The 24,293-nt window shown below is 39.1% G+C and overlaps 1 protein-coding gene across 1 annotated transcript; it reads right to left on the reverse strand.

The window, feature by feature from the left end:
* Positions 1-828: 828 nt before the first annotated feature.
* PI15 (peptidase inhibitor 15) lies at positions 829-23,911 on the reverse strand. Its single transcript, XM_010575871.1, has 6 exons — positions 23,737-23,911; positions 22,833-23,174; positions 4,998-5,116; positions 4,583-4,715; positions 4,322-4,437; positions 829-1,262 (listed from the first exon to the last, which is right to left on the reverse strand). The coding sequence occupies exons 2-6, from the start codon at positions 23,103-23,105 to the stop codon at positions 1,127-1,129; spliced, it is 777 nt and encodes a 258-aa protein (XP_010574173.1). The 5' UTR covers positions 23,106-23,174; positions 23,737-23,911; the 3' UTR covers positions 829-1,126.
* Positions 23,912-24,293: the final 382 nt, after the last annotated feature.

Genomic DNA, 24,293 nt, shown 5'->3' on the forward strand with positions numbered 1-24,293 from the left:
GGTATGAATAAATAGATTTGGTTTTTATTAATTCATACAGATATTTTCAGGAAACAGCACAATATATTTTAAAGGACACTGCCAATTGCTTTAGAAATTTGGAATTTTTGTAACAGATCTGTATGAAGTTTTAAAGTTGCCTGATGTCTTTTATTTGGAAATCCTCTTACCTACTTTTAGGTCTGATCTGTTCTTGAAAGTTTCACCTGACTGAGTTTCAGTCAGGGGGATAGCACATATACTGGCAAACTTACAGTGTAAAAGACAGTATGGATGTCATGTATTGATGTATGTTGCTTTGTAGCAATATATTTCTTTGCCTTCCCGTACAAGAATAAATATACTGCTGCAAAGCACCATTATACCATGACTGTGTTCAGAAACACAGGAAGGTAGAGGCAGGCTGTGTTATTATACCAATATACCTAAAGAGATGTGGCCTTCTATCTAGGTAAGACTTTAGGCATGTGAGTTAACAGCCACTGCATCTTGGCCAGTGTGGTTCCTCATTCTCTCTAATTTTCCTGTCTGCACACAGGCATCGTTGATGATAGCAGCAGCCGTGTGCTGAACTCTTGAAACGCCATAAATGAATTGATGTTGTGCATGAGGTAGGTAATATCCTGCAGTTTCTCTTGCACATATGTTTTCCTCTGCTCATGGCCCCATTGACATTGCAGGTGAAAGCACAGGTGTAAACGGGAGGAACCATTCGGAGTGTGAGGACTATTTGGTGCTTTGCACATCACACCATTTTTAAAGCACAGTATTAAACAATGACCTTTGTCTCTCTGGAGCTATTACTTTTAAAAGGAAGTCATATTCTATCTTTTAATGTGCTTTTAATAGAACCTAATCTTCAGGAAGCTATACCTGCTAAGGTGAAAATTAGTTTGCTCTCCTTTAACAAAATGTTAATCTAAAAGGGTTAATGTGAGTCTTAAATCCCAAAGTGTTAAAACCAAATTATACTATACTTTGAAAGCTAATTATACAAAAGCATACAAAAAGAAAACGTCAGAGTATTATTACAATATCTCTCTATATATAATATGTGCAAAATTCAATATACAAGCTTCTTGTTACTCATTCATGGGGTTTTTTTCAGAATAATGTAAACCTTAACTTATTTAAACCAGTATAAGTAGTTTGATGTTACTCCTGGGAAACACAGATTGTCGGTACAAGAACCTCCATAGCTCGGAGGACAAGCCGAACATGGGACTCCTACTTTATATGGTGCTTCTCCAATCCAATTCCCCCTGAAAATAAAAAAGGAAAACGAATGCTTAGTAAGTGCAGAGTGGAAGAAAAAAAAATTCATTAACCATACTTGTTTTGAGTGATTAAAGTTAATGTCTTCAGTGATATCCTATAAATGCCCTGTTACTGAAAACATACATTAAGGTATTTCTGTAGGTTAATGACAAACACTGATCTACCGATTCCCAAAAACCAGCAGGAAAATGACCGTGTCACCCTAGGCCAGTGGTCTGTTCCATATCCTTTAGGCCAGTGGTCTGTTCCATATCCTTTAGTCTCTGTGGTGAAGTCCCAGTCTTCTTGCTTTTGCTACAGCCAAGTGATTTTTGATTCTCCGAGCCTGGGACAGTATTTTTTACTGCAGGGCTATATTTATGAGAAATTAGCAACATAAGCATTGGTGCAAGGTTTTTCCTTGAGCACTTTTTTGTCTGGCAGTAATCTTAAAAGCTTGGTTTTGGAAGGTGGAAAAACAGACAGAGTGAAATCTTATTCTTAGGTTGCACTACCCTAGGTCCGCATTGTGAAGCTCTGAGGTTGAATTCGTGGTTAGAGAAAAGGGAAGATGAAAACTATTTGCACCAGTAATGTATTAAAAAGAACTGTATTTGGGCATTTGTAGGGGTCTCAGGCGTTAATGGGAGGAGAAGGAGGGCTCCCATCTGGTGAATAAAGCTGTGTAATAGAGCCCAGGGGAAAAGGGGCACAAGTCTGAAGAGTGATCATGTGAAAATAGATAACTCTGAAAGATCTAGGAACATCTGAAAAATGCATCCAGACTTTCAGGTGCTTATATAAATCCCAGTCTTTTAGAGATACATGTAATACTCATGATGTAGGCAGAAAGAAAGTTAAAATTAGATTTTTATCTAAAAGTTATGTCTCACTGAGCAGAGAACTTTTCTCCAGTTTGCATGTGACATGGTATAGCAGTGAGTAATGCAATTATTTATGAAACATTTTCTCATCTCCCACCTCCCAGCCAATAACATTGGATCAAAAGCCCTGGTCTGGGTTGTGCCTTGGAAGAAAGCAGGAATCTCTCAAATAATTTGCTCATTCCTACTTCTCTTCCAAATGGGTACAGCAGACTGAGTGCTCAGGAAATATATTTAGTTTGATAACAGATATGGAAATCCAGAAAGAGTTTGCAGAAAGCTGATTTCTGCTTCATTTTCTATGCAACGCATGGCTGATTTGTACGAGTCTGTTGTTAGATAACCAGGGGCAGAGCCTTTCTAAACCTTGTAATTATCCACCTTAACTTTTTTTCCTGATTTCAGAAGCACAGATATTTTTCAGCATTACGACATGCCATCAGTGAAAATTATTGGAGTTCTAAATCCTAAATCTTTGCCAAATTCCAGTCTTAATAACTCGGGTTGAGGCTGTAATATTCAACTCTTTCTTCTTTAGAGGAGTTTCTGATGTGGTCATTACTCAGAAGGACACAGCCTTTATTGACTGGCAAAGAGACTTCTGCATGTGTGCCCAAGGACTGTAAGCCCAGTGTCCTTAACTCAACTTAATTAATTCTTAGGAATATAAACTTAAGCCAGGTAACATCACTCAATATCATTTTTGTGACTGTGCAAGAAGTAGATGTGAAAATCCCAATTCCACTACCTACAAATCACAGTTCTAGTCAAACTTTCATCCAGAGAAGCAGCTTGTAACTCCAGGCTTTGGTTTGCTGTTTGAGAAACAGTGGGATTTTTAGACTGAGAAAATATAAAATGTCATTAATTCATTGTTAACTGGTACACAAACAATGCATCAATTTTCAATAATGCCTAATGTATAAACCCATTCTTTTCCTGTATAGGAACATGAGAGATGTATTCTAGGAAGTTTGGAATTTTTAATATTTTTTTAAAATGAAGATATATAAAAAATAATACTTGGGTTACTCTTACAAACTTTGTTTTCACTTTTCCATGTTATGGAGCTACAAGTCAGATACAGTTTTTGCTGCCTGATCTTTGGACCCTCACGTTCATTTCTTACCACCCTTTTCTAGAAGATACTAAAGAAAAAAGGACAGAGAAATCTCCTTGATTTCCAAAGGTGTTTTTTTCCAAAGTCAGTTTTCTTACTAAATCCTATCTTTTTTTAAGTTGCAAAATCTTTAAAAATTCTTTTCTTCGTGTAACAGCTAGAATAATTACATATTCTTGCATATTCTTTACCACAAATTGACCTGTGCCACTCAGAGTTTATGGAAAATATGCTCAATTAATTATATTTAGATTCCTGTACAGAACTATAGCTTTGCCTAATATACAGTCAGAGAAACCAGCCATTTACACCGTCCATGCTGCTTTTGAAGCATTGGTCCAAACCAGACCTCAAATCGAACCTCTCCCAGAGCCACACTTCATTGATTCGTTCTGCACCCAGATGTAAGCTTGGGATGATGTCTAGGAAATGCTGGGAGAAAATTCATTTCTTCATTTCAACCTAACACAGATCTCTGCACAGCCACCTGATATAGGGCCACCTATGGGTGTCTAAGAGCTATACTTTGAAGGACCGTAATATGGAAAGCAAGATGAGATTTGTAGACACTGAGCTTAGGTAGATGGACTTTGTAGGAAACCTATGCTATGGATGGCCTTATGCAGCATGGTCATAAGCAAAGGTATCTTGTGGGCAACAACATGTGTTCACAGCACATCAAGGGCCTGATCTACAGTGGGATTGCTTACCTGAGGAAGTCTAGCTCACCGTGAGCATATATAACAGAGTAAAGAAATAAGGAATTCAAAGTAAAGTGGAATCAGCACAAAGGAGGAAGACAAAAAGAATTATAATAATAACAATAACAGAAAACAAGTTTTTGGTTTCGTTCCATACACGTCAAGTTATTTCCTTTTCTTCCTTGTATACCAAAGTCATTCATTTTCTCTATGTTCAGATGTAAAGTTAGAATGAAGGAGCAGCCCACAGAAGCAGCACAAATAGAGGTCAAGCTGCAGAAAAGGAGTAAGTGGTCCTATGAGAGTACCAAAACATGCATGAAGTATAAAAATAAAAATATTAAAAGAAAGCAACTCACTTTGGGGCATAGTTGCATACCAAGTAAACAGCTCGTCGCCAAACGGATCCCCAGACGTTCATATTGTGGCATGTGTGGATTGCGCAGCCTATACGATTGGAAGTGGCCCAAACCATCTGAATAAATATTTATTATTGGTGAAGTCCAAATTGAAAAGAAATATATATACATACATTTATTTGAGAGAGAGCTATAAATACATCACAGAAAAGTCCCGCTTTGGACAGTAGATTTTGAATAGAAGAAGTTAATTTATATAACCTGTGTGTAATGGGTGCACATGGGTCCATAACATCGCATGGGGCACCTGGGGTTGCAATCCTGAGGATAAGGGAAAGCATAATCCTTCACCTCATCGTACCATGGCTTTACCAGCTGGAGAATAGATCGATACCTGCGTTTGTTTAAAATACAGAAAGAAAAACTTGTCATTTTAGATTTAGATATTTTGGAACTTTCTGCTGCTAATCCCTCTGATGCAAGACACCTAAATACACATTTCTCCACGCATCACTAGGGGCACAGTATTAAGCAATAATACTCTTAAGCCAAATGAACATAGATAGATATAAATTATTGCCAGAATACTGGATGACACTTGCATCAGTCTAAGATCTGGATCTCAAAGGCTGTTCGAAGGCTAACAAAATAATTGCTTTGTAGAGTATCTGCCTACCTGCCAGTTCTTACAGACAGGTTCTGGCCCAAGAATCTAAGTAAGTAGGAAGGTCCATGGTCCCAAATGCATGTAGCAGCCCAAGCCTCTGCAGATTTGGCAAGAGTTTCATCCCAAACCTGACAAAATAAAATCTCCTTAGCAGTAGAACAGAAAAACCAAATAGTGATCACAGTACAATAACACAAGAAGCAAGCATCTTAAGTCACAAATATACCACATCAGATCTGTAACTAGGCAGAGAGCTCTTGAATTCAGAAAACTGTGGGGCAGCATGTACAGGATCTAGCAGGATTTGCCCTATCGCTGGACAGAATTCCCGCCCACGTCATCAGAGGAAGCCAAGTGTTCAGATCTCTCTTTTTTTCTGGTAAAGCCCTTCACTGAACAGGCATTCTCCTACCATTTTCCCCTCTGTGTTGATGAGATCCATGTGTGGAGAGGAGTGAAACGTTGGCTGGGACTCAGAAGGTTAAAGTGAAGGAGAGGCACATGGGGGAGAACAATTCAGCACAGGTATTACATACCCCACAAAACCCCAACACATTTGAAATAGGATCTCAGGAGTATCTATAGCCAGAGAGAGTGTGTGTGGCAGCTTTTCATATTTGAGGCCACAAGGTCAAGAAAAGGGATTCCACAAAGGCAAAGACTATGGATAGTTTCCAGGTGCAGTATGAGTTTCATCACATTATTCTGCATGGGAGCTGACATTGCTCGCTGCCTGGAATAAAAAGATAACAGCTCTGTAAGAAGAGACAATTTGACTTCTTAAGTTTTCTAATGATAGGAACATGACAAGTGAATTTAAACACTGTTTCCTTTATATGTTTTGCCTGCTCACTTACATGCTTGATTTGTAACTCTGCTGTCTTCTCCACACCAAATAGGCTTGCCTCAGCAATAATGGAGATATCAGCAATAGAACCTACTGCACCACTGGAACTCCAGATAAAGAATATCTCACTGTTATATTACAAGTATGCACAAATCCTAGCATATCTTAGTGTTTAAGTGATACCCAAGTAGGCTGTGGATCCTGGAATTAGATGCACATTTTGAATACTCCCAGTGGAGTGTTTTAGTGTAGGACAGTTTTAATGAATTGCAGGCAGAAAGGCAGGAACAGAATGTGGTAAAATCACCTATCCAGCCCATCACAGTTTTTTAAACACAAACCCACTCATAAATCTTGAGTGGCTATGAAATAAAGAATATGTTCTCTGAGGTATGAAATAAGGGGCAAAGTCAGAAATAAACTTGTCAAAGGATAAGTTGGCCCACATCACAAATATTTTCTGTACTATGAGCTAATAATGATTTCTAACACTGAATTCATAGTTTTAATTTTGCAAACCTGCAAAGTGAAAAGGCTAGGTCATGGTCTAGGACAGTAATTCATGCCCTGACTCTGGCAGTTTGTGAAATTTCTCTAAGTGAAAAGGACAAAATCTAGTAAATTTTATGAAATTGCTGCATCATTGAACCATGTTTTTGCTAATATGGACTGGGTGAGGTACCTCCTAGATTAAAGCTGAAGAAGTGCCACAGAGATCAATATGAACCCTTAATGCAAATGATCTTCCATTCAAGTGGAACCACCTTAGGGAAAGTAATATGGATGGCGCTTAAAGCAGAGCAGATTTACTTTACGTCTCTTCATAAAAGGTCCCAGAACAAAGTCAAAGCAAATTGCCAGTAAAGGACAAAACAGAGAAGTGTTAGGAAGAAGCATGCTAAGAATGAACAGTCTTCAAGCCAGGGAACACTTTGACTTCAGGTCTGAAAAATGAAGGGAGTTTCTCGGAAGAGTTAGAGATAAGTCTATAACTTGGGAAGAGAAGGCTAATCTGGAGCACTAGGGTACAAGAGAGGGGACTCAGGACTGCTCTTGCACCGTCCAAAACCCAGGAAATGCTCCAGGGCCCAAGGGGAAGAAAACTGTACAGACATTTCTTCTGCTTTGTATCTTTGCCGTTAAGTCAACTAGCTGCATGTGGCCAGTGTACAAAAATCCCTTTATAATCTCTGTGGTACATCAATGGTCCCAAAAAGAGGGCTTAAAGAGGGGGCAACAGGAGGTACAAGCATAAAAGTGCGCCTGGGGAGTGTGCCTGAGAGGCTGGGGCCACAGTCGGCGTTTGGAGCCTGCCCAGGCCCAGGGGAACAGAAGAGCACATGGATCCAGTGCGTGGGTCCAAACACAGCTGCCTGGTGTGCATCCATAAGGGGCAGGTCCGCCAGGACTGTGACACCCCATAAACACCCTCCTTTGCTGGGATTAATCATGTTTCTGGCACGAGTACTCTCTGCCAGGAGGCTGAACATGAGGTTTGCGTGCTTGCTCCCAAGTGACCTGGCTGCAGTCCCACAATAATCTAAATGTGTACTGTATTTGCACAAATAGCACCGAGCTCCTGATTTCCACCCAGCATATTTTTGCGTACTAAATTGCCTCGCAAAATAGCATGTTAGGTGTTTGAAAGAAATGTGAAGACTGGATTAGGTTTTTACTATTAATGCCCTCTATAAACCAGGCATGGCCCCCGCCTTGGACACTGAGAGCATTGCTACTCCGCTTTCATTTCTCCTCAGCTTCATTTTCTGGTTCTCGGGAATCATCTGCAGCATTTGATTGGTAAAGTTTCAGGGGTTGTTTCAAATTCAGTTAAAAAAGTTGTGGGTTTGGCAGGTAAGCATTACTGTGATATACAGCGTGCTCTGCTTTCCATTATCTATTCACTCTTGACCACTCTCTGGACATATGAAATTTTTAGCAAACATATAAAAAGAGAGAGAAAGAGAAAGAAAATAAACACTGAGTAAGAAATAAGGGGGAGGGGAGCATAAGCAGCATCTTTTAATTTCCTCCATTCCTTCATTAGCAGGCTAGTGAAAAGCCTTTGTACACAGTCCCCTCCTGCTATGTAAATAATTTCTATTTCATGGGAGAAGATAAAGTGCTTCACCTTGTTATTTTATTTTATGTTATTTTCCTAGAAGAAAAGGTGGTCTCAGTCCCTCTAGGACTAGCTCTAGATCATCTCCTCGAGAAAAGGCAAATAATTAATATAGGCTGAAGCAGAAAAATTATTATCTCATAATGACCTAAAATCTTCAAAACTGTAAGAGACTGTACCATCAGTTCACCCCTTTCAAAAGAAGTCTGATCCTGAGTCCACACTTGTATAAACTTGTATCTCAGTTCAGTCCCCTGTTTTGGGCATGTACGAGAAAATGTAAGAGACATTTAGATTTTTGAACCCATGAGGCTTCATTGTTGTACATAGATAAATAGCATATAAAGAAATAGAAAAATATCCCCAAAAGAGAAACTGAAGTTACTTGAAAGCCAGAGGGACAGTTTCTGCATGAGGAGAAATTAAAAAGCTCAAGGTAATTAGCAAAGAGTTTAAAAAAACCAGTGTGATAAAATTATAAACTCTGAAATGATGGCCAATCCAGTGTTCCTATTAAACATGTTACAGAAAGCTGCCCAACATGAACACAACATTGCAAAAGGGAAAAAGGAGAAAGATTTCCATACTCAGTGGGTCAAGATCTGAGGCAGTGACTCATCCTCAAATGCTAATCATACAAAGTCCCAGTGCCAAACTATGCTCATTCTCTCCCTTGAGAGAGCAAATCTTCATTTGCTAGGTCGTTAGTAGTTGGGGAAGCAGTCACCTTCCTTCCACCCAGTATAAAGATCCCCCCCAAACTCTCCAGATCACTGCTTTGGTCCAGCAACGAAACCCTCCCCACCCCTCAACTGGGTCTAACTGAGCTGCGATAGAGTTAAAGCGTCTCACCACACTTCCACTGGCAACTTGAAGTGAACATCCTTTGGCCAATTTATTTTTCTTTCCTCAGCCAAAGATTATTTTCCTAGAAAGCTGTCCGACTGTGCTCTCTGCACTGCTCCCTGCAAAACTACACTTAAAAACTACACTTCACTTGAAAATTGTCAAGAGGACTGAACACAGGGAACAGGCCAGTGCTTCTACACCGGGAGTTTCAACACCAGAGACCACTTTATGAGGCTTTATGAGGCAGCTCTGGGGTGTTCTCTGCACTCACACAGCACATGCTGGTTGAGAGTTAGGATTAAAATTTTAGCATTAATAAAATCAGCAGGAATTTTGCCAATGAGGCCAGAATTTCACCCAAGACAGTTTTTGTTTGTTTGTTTCATTTGGTAAACAAATAGTAAAAGAAATTATTTTATTCCCATAATGTATAATAACCAATAGAGTGTAAAATGAAGTATCTTTAATGTTGAATGAAATTTCTTGAAGCCCAAAAAGTGAGCTTCCTTCCCCAAGGGAAGCGCTTTAATGTTGTGGGTAACAGTTCCCTTGTACCCTCCTTTTCTATAGCTGTCTGTCAGTTGTTCTTAGATAATTTATATGTAGAAGGGATGGAGCTGCCCTTTTGTTCTTTATTGGAACAGCTTTGTTTGAACAAGAGGTCCTGGTCACAACTATCCTTGGGTATTAAAATGATGGTGAAGCTGAATAAACATTATGATGAAGAAAAAGAAGAGAAGCAACTACAATATTACAAAGATCTGTCCACAATATTTGTTGAAAAATAATTGGCTGCCCTTCCTACACTGATAGGTATTCTTTGAGAAATGCTGTATGTAACCATTAACTATAATTTGCACTTAGAAACGCAGTTCTTCTGTCCATTCTCATTACAGTCAGAATTGTACTCCTAATATCAATTGTTTAAATGGAGTAGCTTTCTCTTAACACCTTGCTCAATGCACATCTCAGGGGGCAAACCCTGTTGCAGAACAGGAGGTAAAGCTGAAAGCAAAAAGGTACTTCAGACAGCAACCTCACTACTTTATCTGTAAGTAGAAAACACTGAACAAGTTTACCAAAACAAATTAAATGGAGCGCTCTTAATCCGAATTATTTGTTCTTACTGCAAACTTTCTAAAGGACTGTTGTATTATAGCAAACATACTACTACTCTAGATACATTTACCCTGTAGTAATTTTACTTGAAAAGTAGAGTTTCATATTCCTAGTTTTAAATGCACTACTGCAACATCTATTAGCACAGCCTGAACATGCAAACTTTGCTGAGAACACCTGTGAATGATGGATATATGAAGTCATGGTTAAATTACACTGACTAAAACAGAGCAGGGATTCAAAGCAGCATTCTCAGGGTCTGGAGCCCATCATTAGCGCTAACGAAACATCAGGCTTCAGGATTTTGATGGTATCAAGGAACTGTGTAATTTGGGATCTGTGCCTTTTAAAGCGGGGGGCATATATTCACTATAGGCCTTTGGTATGACTAGGTCAAATAGTCAATGTCAACCCTCCTTAGGACCTTCCATTTTCATGCAGCACTTCTCACTTTCGCTGCACAACAGGTTGGAGTCCTTATAGTCTGGCGTCATAGTATTTGTCCTGTGTAATTACACAAAAGTTAGGAAACTAAGACTTCTTCTTGTGTAAGGTCTGATTCAGGACCTCTGGATATCAGTGAAGCTCATGATATGACTGTGTTTTTTCCTTAAATTAACCTGTCTCAGTAAGATAGTCCAAACACAGCCACCACATTTCTGCCTGTAACCAGTATTAAAACACTGGATTTCAAGCTGTCTTTGTGAGATGTCAGTTTGCAGTCCACAGGGCTCTAGGAAGCAGCCTGTGTCTCTCAGAGCTCAGCTTGGCCATCCAAAGGATGCCAACACCTGGAGAAAACACTATGTCAGGTCATTTTCTGAGACTTTTCCATAGCTGGAAGAACTAGAAATACAATACATATAAGTGCATTTACTGAATATTAATTTCGTAATTTGCTGAAATAGGAAGAAAAGCTCAATCACAGAATTAGCCCTGTATGTCTATTACTTTAGCTACTTGATCACATGCCTTAAGGTTTCTCATTGGTTTAGAGAGTACTTTTTTAACATTTAGCAAAAAGAGAGGAGAGAGAAGGTTTCCTTACTCTGTCAAGGCTCTCATATTTTGAGTGATGCAAATGAGTTCTGGGATGTTACAGATCATCCAAAGTATCGCTAGCTAAGTCAAGAAAGGAAAGGACAAATGTCTTAGAACTTCACGTAGACCCTTGATGAACGCTTTTCTTAAAAACAGACAATTCCTACCCCTGCAAGTAAAAAAAATTTATATTCCTAAATTGCTTTTATATATACCAGAATATGTTAATGATTTGTTTCCCATTTCTGCAAGAGGGTATCTCTCTCACTATTTGAAAAATAAGCAGAATTTCAACATTTCATAATTTTAAAATGGAAAAAAAAATCTGTCTGCTCTATAAATATCAAAATGGGCATCAATTTTTATTACATCTCTTCAACACACTGTCAAAGAAAAAAAGAAAGACAATTAATAATTTTCATCTTCCATGTTGTTGATACCTATCCTCAGATTTATGATCTGATTGGTAAATTCTCCAAAACATGCTGTGATTTTTTTTCCCCCACAGAAAGCAATTACTGGCTTCTTCCAAAGTCATCAGTAAGATCTGTCAACACTTTACTGCATTTACTTTCCTTAAGAGTGATGTTACATTATCTTTTTCTGATGACTCACTACTTCAAAAGTAGAGTACATGCAGATAAAATGTTTATTTCGGCTTTCTCACAGGCAGACAAAAAGGACTGATTCAAGCAGAATACCTTGCAAGTAAAAAAGATACTTAAACCAGTAATATTTTTAGAGCTGAAAGGGTAATTGGAAACTAATGTTTTAGTAGCCCCACTATAGATACCACACCTGAGAAAGAATGACAGATACTGTTACCTGGAATTGCACCCCTTTGTCAGTTGTTCTTAAAGTTCAGAATTTGGAAGAAGAGGAAGTTAAGATCCATTATTCCTGGCAAATATTGGAAGAAAAAAAAAAATCAACCTACCCTTTGGTAGTTTGTTTCTTCATTATGCAATGTGTGGAGAAAAGAGAAGAATTATTCAGACGGGATGACCATTTAGCCAAGGATGACTTTCCATGAAAAAGCTGAAACATTTTTAATTTCTGTTTTTCCTGATTTTCAGAGACTAAAATTAATCTGAAAACAGATTAATCAGATACCTTCCCTGACATTCAGAATGCAGATTTCCAATGACAAAAGAAAATATCTGACTTAGTATTGTTATATCCTTATGTATGCCTTGTTGTATGAGAGAGAGAGACATCATTACTGAAGCAAATGGCAATGAACTCTCCTCTTCTCTGCAAGTACTCTGAAATGGTTATTAATGGCAACAGGTAGCAATAAATTGTGATCTAAATACAAAGGGAGCAGAATACAGTGTGCTACACTCTATTAATGCTTTTCTCATTCTCTGTGGATATGTGTTTGTAAAATGGATGGTTTTAGAAGCATTTAACTCCACAGCCCTCATTGTCTCAAAGAAAATATGAAAAAAATGTGAGAAGAAGGAGTGCTCCTTCCCTGAGATTACCAGCAGACGGATTGCTAGACAGAAGATATGGGTTGACTGGGGAATCCATAAAGATATGTTTTTAACCTGGTAGCCTTGGGGGTTTGCTACTGATCATTTTAAAGCATTCAAGCAATACAGAACCATGCTTCCATTCTTCTTTTGCCATCATAATCCTTAATCTTTCCTGGCTCAGTTTTATTGCTAGTAGCAAGGAAGCTCCCCTCACTTGCACAGGAGTACAAGAGAACCTCAGCAGAATATTGCTCTGAGTATTAAATACCAGCAGCAGGCCTCAGTACTTTACTGTCTGGTTGGGGGTTTTTTTGTTTTTTTTTTTTAAATATGACATACCAGCTAGGATAATAGTCTGCATATTTGTCAGTGGTAAAACAAGTACTTTAAGCAAAGCATATACATCCCGGTCACTCACTACCCTCCTAGGAATTCCCTGAGTGCCCATCGGGCGAGGGCTGCTGCCCATAATGCCATGAGAGCCGTGGTGTGACCAGCCCCTCAGCTGGCTGCCGTCGACTGTACAGCTGGAGTGACAAGCACCAGGTAGAGGTTTGAGTACAAACTCAGAGCAAACAGGTGAAGTACACTGTTTTAATCACTCTCTTCATCCACAGCTTCTTTACACAACTGCAGTTATGTGATGAGATTGCAAATGAAATGTTGAGATACACAATTTGAATACAGTTGCATGGCAAGACTGTTACATTTTGCAGTAATAGAAAGCAGCAATTTGTTTGCCAGTTTTGGCATCTTATTTGTCATTAATATGTTTACTGTGGACTCACATTAGTGTCTTCACATTGTTATTTGGCACAAACAAATCCACAGTGGTTCCTACGCGCCTCAGAAAGGTGGCCAGCAGGACCTTCTGTAAGCAGTAATCAGTCAAAAAATTAACCTTTCTACCTCAGACTTCTGATTTCATTCTCCATTAGCCCTGTGCTTCCACTTGTTTGCCCAGCTGAAGATCAGAAGCTCTTACTTCCAGAATGGCAGCAAGTGGGAAAGAAGAAAACCTCAATTCAAGCAATTCCTCCCTGTGAGCAAAACACTGGGAAGCTGAGGGATAAAATCCAACATATCCAGCCCATCTGTGCAGCTGCACTCCGCAGCTGCTAGGGCAAGTCCCAGAGCGGATTAGCAGATGTAGGCTGCTACCCTCCAACATGCAGGTCTTGTCCTCATGGGTCATTCAGCCGCGCTGCCTTGCACCGGCCATGCCACTTGCACGTGCAGCGGCCATTTCTCAGAAATCCCACAGCAGCGTGCAGGGCACGCAGGGCTCCCTTGCACAGCTTCTCCCCTTCTCTTTTGTATAGTCAAACCTGTAGCACTTTCAGGTTCAGAGACTTCCTGTAGGACCCCCCACCACGTCCACTACCCCAAATCTGGCACAAAGCTTAATAAAGCAACCCATCAGCCCTTCTGCCTGCACGCTTTTTCGGCAGAGTGACTGAAAGAGCCTCGTCTCTTTGCCTTCACTTTTTTCAATACATACTGTGTGATGAAAACATATGAGCTCATTGGAATTTATAGACAGATTTGGCAAACTTTATATATTTATTTGGGCTCTGAGATCATTTGGACTCTAGGCTCTCTCTCTCTCTCTGTGAATATGAATACTTTTTGCTCTCAACTGCCACCTGTTAGAAATTTTACTGTGCGTACTGTAATTGGTGCCTACCACATGTGCAAGTCAATTCCCAAATGCATTAGGTAATAATTACAAAGTTTACACAGAAAATTGCCAAAGCCTACCCTCTAGAGAAAAAAATCGTGATGGGAATCACAGTTCTGTACTTCATTCTTTTGCAAATAAATAGAGGGTTAATACATCAAGCTGCTTGTCCAATACTCCACTGCAACTCAAAGTAAAATTGTGCAATGTTTTATAGTCAATTTACTCTCATGTAACCAAACCTCCAAACATCTGATTCACACTTCTGAAGGGCTCAGTATTAGAAGGTCTGTCTTATAGTAATCAGGGCATCACCAGACAGATGTCCAAGAAACCTGATTGCCAGAAATTCTTTTCTTATGAAAATTCAAGTCTGTATTTTATACAGAAGTTTATATTCCTGGGTGTCTATTTGGTCCAAATTCAAAGTGCTATCATTTGAAGCTTGACCACTGCTAATAGTCAATTTGTTTCTTCTAAAGGTTGTCCGCATTTCTTTTCATCTTTGGCACCAGGCTTTTAAACAATAAGAAACAAAGAAAATTGGGAGGTTGTCAGATTTAATAACAATAAGCTTTCCTGATATGCTAGTATTTGTTTAGCTTTTGGAAAAGTTAAATATCAGAGCTACATATCTTAAAATATTCAGTGCTTTCCTAACCTACTGCAAGGCATATTTTAGTTGGCAAGAGCTTATCTCAGAAGTGGTAACAAAAAGGACCAAACTTTGTCTAGCTCCACGTCACCCTGACAATTGGTCATAAGTCTGAAGAGGAAGGTGTCTGACCTCTATCATTTTAAATATGATCAGAGCAAATTGCTTTTTCTCAAAACCACAAAATGTGAATGAAAAATGTATTTCTTCTGTGGCGTTCTGTATCTCTTCTATATGAAAAAAATCCACATTCTTTACTTTTTTTGCTACTAAACACTGAAGTCTTTCCTTAAAACAAAAAATGTTCTTAATTTTTTAAAAAGTTTTCAAAGAAAATACTTCTTATTTTCTAAGTAGCTTTAACTGAAAGATATGGCAGCGTGACACAAAAGAAAACACATAGCAACTTCTTCTGTCTGCAGGATAAAGAGTAAGAACAATAGTTCTTTATTCTCAGAAGAAGAAAGTTCAATTTAAGATTCTTTCTTTTGATACAGATTAACACATATCAATGTGCAGATAAAGATGCAAAAACAATTCATTCTCAGTTGCATTAAAATAGACCTCAAACCCTATCCCAGGGTACCTGCAGATGCATTCATATATGGAGGTCCATGTGCTGAAGACAGTATTCTGTGTACAAAAAGCAAACAAGTGATTATCCTGGGGTTTCCAACTTTTGCTGTCTTTAGGATACACATTTCCACACACCTGGATAGACTATTCTTCTCTTCAGATTTTCTTTTCAGGTACAGAAAGAGGATAAAAAATGTTGAGAGGTTTAAGGTTACTATCATCTCCATTCATGTATGAAACGAAGGACTGTGTACTTTGGATCAAGATTCTTGTGAAAAATGCCCTGTCTCTGTTTTTAGCCAAGAAGTTCAAGAGGTGCTACATTTAATAATAAAGGAATGTCTAATTCTGAGGGCTCTGGGCAGGCTGCTTTTCTATCTGAGACTTTGCTAGGTTGTTTTTTGTTTGCTTAAACTCCTAGAAGGCTTTCTGCTAATACTAAATTTAAATAATGTAAATATTCTCTTCTAAAACACCATCAAGATGGATGTTTTAAAATTCTGATGCATAATACATTGGAAAGGAGCTCTAATACCAAAGCAAGTTTAACACAGCCATTCTTTATCACAATATTTATCAACAATAGTGTTTTTGGGGAAGTTCTTCACATTTTTCAAGGAGCGCTTTCCAGGAAAGGTTGTTTCTGTTCAACTCTTAAAGAGGTCTTCTGTCATTCACTGTGAACATAACTGATGGCTTTTGTACTTCATATAGCTAGCATCCACTTGGATTTGACTCTAGATGAACACGAGTTTAGTTACTGAGACTGAACGAGGGTTCCTAGCCTTTTGCAGATGAAACTGCTAGAAAAATGAGCAACATCCTGCATCTCATTGATAGCCAATGAGTAGGACAATGGTGCAGTAGGAAATAGATAAGTGGATAAACTCACCTGTGAGGCAGTAGAGCTAGGTAACTCTGTTGTGCCAAAATTAGCAGAAAGTAAGCTACATCTACTCTAGCTTTCTTTCAGCTTACTGTCAGTTGGCATGTTTTGCCTCCACTGCAGAAAAAAGCTGAGTACGCTGTAAAATGAATGCTTCCTTTCAAAGCTGTCATGCAGACAGACACCCCTAACTGTAACCACGTAAACCAGATCAGTTCTTTCTGGTTTATTCTAATTTTCTGAGAGGATTGATATTCCAGAATTCATTATCCCATGATCTTCAGACACTCCTGGTGCTGGGTTGTGGCACCAGGCAGAAGGGACATACTCTGTTGGCTAAACAGAAACACAAGTGGTAGGAGGGAGAAACTGGAACCAGTGAAAACATTTCACCATTACACCCCTTCTCATTTGTCTCACCTCACTTGTGAATTCCCAACATAGAGCAAGCTAAAAGTTACGGCAAACTGGCGTAGGTGGAATACACTGAGGAAGCGCCAAGTTCCTTGATAATGTCTCCTCTCAGAGGACTGGGGTGGACTATACTTAGATTTACTTTGTGCTCTGGCATGATGAAAAGCAGATTAAGATCTTTGTACCCTAAGTCATCATCTGATTACTTTATTTCAAGCTTCACCATGTATATAGGATTTAGGGGAACAGGGCTATTCAATAGAAAAAGTAAGCTGCCAGTAACTTCTAGAGTAAATTCTCCATTGCATTATGGCACTTGTGTCTTTAAACATGCATAGTTAAAATGATAGGCCTAATCTGCTTAGACATTTAAGAGTGCTTTTCACTTGATTTCACAAAGGAGCTGTAAATGGAATGCAACTGTAATTTGCTCCAATATGCAGAAGTATTGTAAGACATGCACATGGAAATTAAGGAAACATTATATGCATGCATGCATCTCAATTAATGCCAAGAAAATTGTCAGTAAATACATAAAAGGTAATGTTTGAAACAAAGAAGGAGAGAAATTCTATTAGGCAGTTAAAAAGTGCATGTAAAGACTAATTATCTGAGTTTTAGAGCGAAATATTTAGGTTAGACATTTGGAAATAATTTCTATTCCTAAGGTAAAATATTTGCCAAGAGATGCGACTGAGACAGCATCACTATACGTGTTCAGGAGTAGACAAGATGAAAACCATATGTATTTAATACAGAAGGAAGTCCTGCAACAGGGCAGGGATAAACTATATGAATTAAGAGATCCTATCCAACTCATTAGACATAAATCTTGAAGGAACCAGCCCTGCAATCCTCACTCACAGACATGGATGATTTCAGTGGGACCATGTAGATGAGCCAGGGCAAACAACTTAAGAACAAAATGTCCTCTAAGATTTAGAATGGTCTGTAAGAAACTACAGTGACAACAGCAAAAAATAGGTAAACAAGTTGAGAAGCTTATTTATCAGAAATGCTTTTGAATTGGAGAGAAAACCAAATTAACTCACTTCTTCCATGCCCATATAAAAGGCTTTAAGCATTAAATAGGACTTTGGAAAACTTTTTTTTTTTTTTTTTTTTGTCTTACCTATCCCCTATTGCATATTCACAGAGCATTTTTAAGATCACCTTGACAGCAAGAAAATTTTATCAAGATTTTCTAGGAGCAAAATAATAATGCAGTTATTTACATTTGTGACCACTAAGTGGGTTATTTTCTTGCTTCTCTGATCCAACTATTTAAGTTGTCTGCAGATCTTCATGGAAAGGAAGCGAAGTCTCCAAAAAGGGTCACTCCTGGGCCTTACAGAGTGAACAGATTTCCCCCATGATTCACATGGCCTCCATCACAGGACTACAGGAGCTTCTTTTGGAACACAATTATTTTTCTTTTAGAACAACAGTTCATTTCCTTGTCCATTTTATCATGGTCTTTCATGTGGATTTCCTAGAAATGAATAGGCTCAGATTCTCCATTCCCTTCCAGCCACCATTCCTCTGCCACCAGCTCATGAGAAGCTATCTTTGTGTTGCCATGAAATAACTCCTGGGTATCCAAACTAACTCATTTCAGGCTAGTCTGGGAATCTTTCACTATTCTGAGTCCTACAAAGTGTCATGTTCAACGGGGGGGACAGATTTTCCCAAGTATAAAAGTGCATTTATGCAATCACTGAACAAAAAGGAATTTAAACTGTATCAGAACATCTTCTATACCTAAGCAGACACAAGTTTATCTAGAGCATTTTTCTGCTCTTAAAATCTTCAGAAAGCATTCCACAAACATTCAGCTTCGTGGTTTTGTGTGTGCAATCCTGCCCCAAGTATTATACTTCAGACATGCTATTGCCAGTCTACTAATGACTATGTTGACCAGTACTGGGCTCAGGACCCATCCTTGCAGAGCCAGCAGTGAACTATTCACAGCTTGTCTTTTGGTATGGCTCTTTAACAAGTTATTCAGATCGCCTTAGAGTACTCTTAACTAGAACTGATTTTCCCACTTTGCCTATGGGAATGCCATGGAGGACAGTGCTCATTAAGGCCCAGCCATATCAGAGTTACTGCTTCTGCTTGTAAGCACTTGCTCGACCAGGTTTTGCATGCACACAGTGACATGGGTTACAACGAAGATCATATGGCCTTTTAAGAAACTGGCGTCAAGTGGGGATGACTGTAGGGAAGGTAAAAATAACATTTGATTTTCATAGGAATAGATATTTCATTAATGAATGTTTTGGGAGCCTAAAGATAGTACCAATGCATAACAAATGACATGTTTTATGAAACTCAAATTTCAGCTAGCAACATATTGCAAATCTTTGCTGGCCTACCAAGTAGCTGAGATGTTCCAGAAACGCAAAACAGGCCTCTGTAGTACAGAATTAGCATTCAGAGAAAGGGATTTGTTTGTTCACAGACTTCCAGCAGATTTGCAGATTTACATACCTCTCACACTATAGAGCTGCAGGCAATTCTATACCTCACTTTTTCTGAACCATGAATTTTATGGAATCTTTCTGCTTTCTCCAGAAAAAAATATGCAAAGACAAGTGGAAGATTTTCACCCTTTGCCAGGTCAAAACTATGGTGTCATCCTTCTTTCTGCAGGTATGACATCAGCTTTTAGAGCACAAGCAAAGACTGCAGAATGACAGGATGAGGAAAACTGAAGGATGTCATAAGAAGACCCAAATTAAAAGGTCATTAATTCTACGTTATAGGCCTGAAAGTTCTTGTTTCCTTTGTCTTTCACTTTCCTTCACATAGGCACCGACTCTAGATTTGTACTTGCAGAAAAACTTCCAGTTGAAGGCATCAGTAATACCAGAACCAGAACCAAAAGGAGGACTACTTTAAAATCTTACGCATAGGGTGCTAATGTCCCAAGGGAAAGATTTCCTGAAGTCTAAGTGGCCTAAGACACACCACTTTCTTTCACTAGGGACTGATAATAGAACAATGCTTCCCATCGTTGCTTTTGATTTCCCAGCTGTCCACTGTCACTGGGGACTGCATACAACAGGCTGGAGCAGCACTCAGATCCACCTCTCCCAAAGAGAATTAAAACACTCCGCCAGCTCTGCCACTGCAGTGTTCATCTGAACCTCCCCTGCCTAACGTGTGTGCATTCAAAGCCATTCTTCAAGACCTCTCATCCAAAGTCCTACAGCACACAAACTTGCCAGACAGTAGGGGCAGACAGAAAAATGCCCAAGGAGTTCAAAGTATAACACACTGAATGTATAAGAAGCAGACTGCATCAGGGGAAGGAATGGAAGGTGTCAGGGAAAAAAGCCCCCAAAAAGGTTGGCTGTGAAGAATTGGAATCACAAGAACCAACCCACACAGCTAAACCCTGAGTTACTACCAGTGGAGAAGAAAAAGCAAATGAAACTATACAGAAGTGAGAATGCGATACAGCAATTCCTGGGAAGAACAGAGCTCCTAACAGAATTAGGAGAAAAGAACAAAACACAATTTAATGTGACTGTGGACAGAGAAAAGATGAGAAAACATCTTTTTCTTGTGCTTCCAAACTGCTTAGTCCTTCTCTACTTCAACACACTTACAAGAGATTTCCACAGTCTACTGCATCTGAGATTCCAGCTCTCTAACATGTTTCCTTTTTGGTCATTCTTAGGGGAGATGGGAAAGGCCACTTTCATCACTACCACTGCACTTTTCCACAGTGTTCAGGCACGGAACACACACTCTCTAACATTCTTTCAGCACAGTGTACGTTGTCTGCTGGTAATAACAAATATGTTGCTATCTTATTTATGACATTGAGTATTTTTTGCTATCTTATTTATGAAAATGAGTATTGACTGACACAACATCTTTTATACATAACAGCGGCAATCTTATGTCCCCATAAGACAAAACAGATGCTATGCCATACACTGAAATTATACAGACACCAGCAAATGGACTAAGCAAGTTCAAATGGCCATTACTGATACAGGGGTCCTCAGTCTTGGTATGGCTTACACCACCATGTCATCTTCAAGACCTTCCTACCAAAGCCTTTCTGTAGCCACAGAGATAAAAAGTTGATGATGATAAATTTGTTGGAAGTTGATAAATAGATGATGCCATGGCTACAAACCAGACAGCAGAGCAAGCGATGTGTGATGTTGCTCACTGGGTTTTTTTTTCTCTGTAAAGTTACGTGGGACACAACAGACTGACTAAATTCTGAAAGAGAATTGGTGGCACAGGGGTTCGCTGCCACTTGGGGATCCAAGTTCAAGTTGCACTCTGGATCATTATGTAGCCTGAGGTGCTGTTCTGAATTCTGCAGCATGAAGTCACAAAGTACTTTGAGACTGGGAAACCAAATGTGAAAGACAGCCTTAGACCTTGCCCTTGAGATTTCTGATGGGGCTGATGCTGACGGGGACACAGGTACAACCTATGGCTGGTTGGTACTGTTAAAATCAATAGGAAGATGGGCAAGGAAAAGAATACCATATAAGCTGTAAAGAGCCTGGCTTCAGTCTTGATTTTGTATCAAACCTTGCACAGTACTATTGCAGAGCAAAGCTGGAGCAGAACACCCAACCAATACAAGTAAAATCTTGGCAGTTTTTGCATATGAGTGCATTAAAAGAGATTTAATCAAGGAAGCTTGCTTTCTCTTTTGAAGTTTTTTTACTGAACAGGCTAAGAACACTGCACTTACAAAACTCTTGGGAATATGACAGGGTGCTGGCTTCACTTAAGCAAACTGCAGGAGCACATTTCTAAAACACACAAGCCAAGGAAGGGCATGGTAGGCTGCCATTCCCTCAGACATTACAACAAAGTTTATTTATGCAGAATCAAAGGAAACGTCAGTGGAGAGCACAGCAATGAAAATGATGACTGAGCTTGACTTCTGACCTCTCTGTTTTTTCTGTCTCTGACCTTTCTACTTAACCAAACTTCAAACTCAGCCTATGGTATGGCAACAGGCCTTTATCCTGCAATGTTTTGAGTGCACTCAGCATTTTGAGGTGCTGCTGGGATGTGCTAAACAGATTATATGCTCAAATCCAGATTTAGGTAACATCTGTGATAGAAAGATGTCCAAATTGTTAGTCATTAGTTGCTAAAAAGGAGGAGTCGTTATTACTATTATCCTCATTTTATGTCAAACTGATGGTGTCCTGTTTCTCAAAGCTGTTAACTGTCTGTTGTCATATGAGAAACTCTGTGACTTTAAGCAGATACTATGGTGCTGACACAACTTGTCTGTGCTTTCAAAACAGTGTGAATACCTTACTCAGAAGGTAAAATTTTTTGCTTGGCCAACCTATGTTTAACATTAGAGCTCCACAGTATGCATGTATTCAAAGTTGGAACACAAAATAGCAAACACGCTGCTTTAGCTAGTAATGCCAAGTATGAAATCACCATGAATGAATAACTTCTATCATACCTGCAGGAACAGATAATTCACATAATAAGTATTTGCCAATAAGCGGAAAAGATGCCTGCCACAAACATAACATTTTGAGCACACTGAAATCCTACATGCTAGAGAAACACTTAAACGCAGCATTGTATTTGGTGGAAAAATAAAAGTATTAGGTGCACACAAACAATATATGGTAAGTATGCACATGAGCATGAGACAAACAGTGCATCAGATGAACTACTTTGCAACTACAGTTTTACCACATTGTCTCCAAAAGTATTATGTGTGAAAGAAATTAGAAATGGTCATTGGCTATCTTTTTGCATACATCAGGGCAATGACTTTCAGTAAACTCCAAAAAAGCAATGGGGCTACTAATGATTAGCACTTTAAACACATGCAATCACATGTTGCGATCACTTACTATTCTTCAGGCCAACAAGAAGTTAACTCACAACTTCATTTACTTGGTTCCCAGAAGCTTCATTGGGACTACTCATGGCAATGGAAATTCAACAGGGTGAGCAAGAGGTTCAGAGCTCAGTGTTTAGCTTTTGCTTGCTTAAGTTAATGCAATTTAAAAAATGCAAGGAAAGAACATTTTACTAAGCAGTAATAGTTAAAAATCATTCATCCACTTAACTAAACCCTCACAATTTGTTTAAGAAAATGAAATCACTGACTTACAGTTTGTTTTACCCTGAAATAAACAAAGTTCACTTACCATATATTCCATGTTGGAAGCAGGTGGGAAGACTTTGCCTCTGACTTGATTATGATAATCAAGAATGGCAATCATGTCATTTTGTGAAATGTAGCGCTTCCGCCTGGCTTTGGGAATTTTTGCAGAGTCCAGATGAGCTGCCAAAGCTGTCTCAATGTCAGTGAAGTTATTGTCTGACTGGAGTAGGTCAGTGGAGTTGGGTAACACTAATGCACTTGTTTCACAGAGAATGGAAAATAAGAAAGCACAACTGATTGCAGCGATTACTGTCATTTTGGGGCCAAAGGAGAAAGACAGGCCACAGAGGTACTCTGCTTTAAGTCAGGACAGTAGAAAACAGATCTGTAGAAGAGAAGATGTCAAAGATGTGATTCTGTACATCTGGGTAGCAAGACAAAGTGAACTGGCAGGCTGTGATCAGAAAAATGATTCTGCCTGTCAGCCCAACCATAAAAACAATCCAGTCAGAACACACGTTAGTGAGCAATTTTCAATAACCATATAATCACCATAAGTGATATGTTCTTACTGCGAACACACCAAATGAAGTATCATTATACCATGAATTACATGATCAGAACTAGTAGTATTCCTGAAACAGTGACAGTGCTATCACACCAGATCAGTCCATAAACCACACTGTAAATCTTTTAATGGGGAGATTGCAAGAAACCTCACAGAATGTTTTCCACTGAAAATGAAAAATACATTCTAGGCTATGCATCCCACATGCATGGATTGTTTTGACACAATGTGGCACAGAGAAACTAGTAGGCAAAAGAAAACATATAAAGCATGAAAGCAGGACATCTTAGAAATAGCATTCAAGTCTTAACTTCAGCAAAATGTGATGAGCATTGATAAAACTGCATGCAAAGCAAACTTACTGAGTTGAATGGCTTACCTCTGGAAAATAGAAAAAAAAAAAGAATACAGTCTATTGTTCTCCCAGTATATATAGCACTCTCCTATATGATGACAGGAACCTTTGTGAAGGAGTGTCTCTTATTACAAACCCCCAAAGAACAAAACTCTGCTGGTTTTGGAGCTTCTGGCCACAGGAGCTGCTAACAGCTTTTATATGTTACAGTCTGTATGAGCCCGAACAGGCAGTTTCTCTAAAGGTCTCCGCTTAGCCAAAACGAGAGGGGAGGAGTTCTGCAAAGCACACAGGCAGCGATTGGGTGGCATCCCCGGAGTGTAGGTGGCTTGGATATTCAGTCACACCCCCAGTTTCTATAGTACAAAGAGGCAACATGCAAGACTCGCTTTTTTTTTTTTTTTTTTTTTTTTTCCGGTACTTCCTACCTTTTTTTTCTCCGTGGTTGGTTTGGGTTTGGGTTTTGGAGTTTTTTTGGTTTTGTTTTGTTTTTTTTTTTCTCTCTCCTCACTTCACGAGCATCACGCTGGCTTGGCAAACTAACTTTATTTTACGCAGCTCTTCGAGGGGCAGCATGAAGC

The sequence above is a fragment of the Haliaeetus leucocephalus genome, unplaced genomic scaffold (assembly GCF_000737465.1).
Source record: "Haliaeetus leucocephalus isolate CR32 unplaced genomic scaffold, Haliaeetus_leucocephalus-4.0 Scaffold506, whole genome shotgun sequence".
NCBI lineage: Eukaryota > Metazoa > Chordata > Aves > Accipitriformes > Accipitridae > Haliaeetus > Haliaeetus leucocephalus.

Coding starts and splice junctions, on each gene's coding strand:
- PI15 (XM_010575871.1), bottom strand. CDS start 23,105: ATGACAGTAATCGCTGCAATCAGTTGTGCTTTCTTATTTTCCATTCTC. Junction 5,117..22,832: donor CTTCCAACATGGAATATATG/GTAAGTGAACTT, acceptor TTATTTTGTCAG/GTTTGGGATGAAACTCTTGC. Junction 1,263..4,321: donor GTATGCAACTATGCCCCAAA/GTGAGTTGCTTT, acceptor TTTTATTTTCAG/GGGGAATTGGATTGGAGAAG.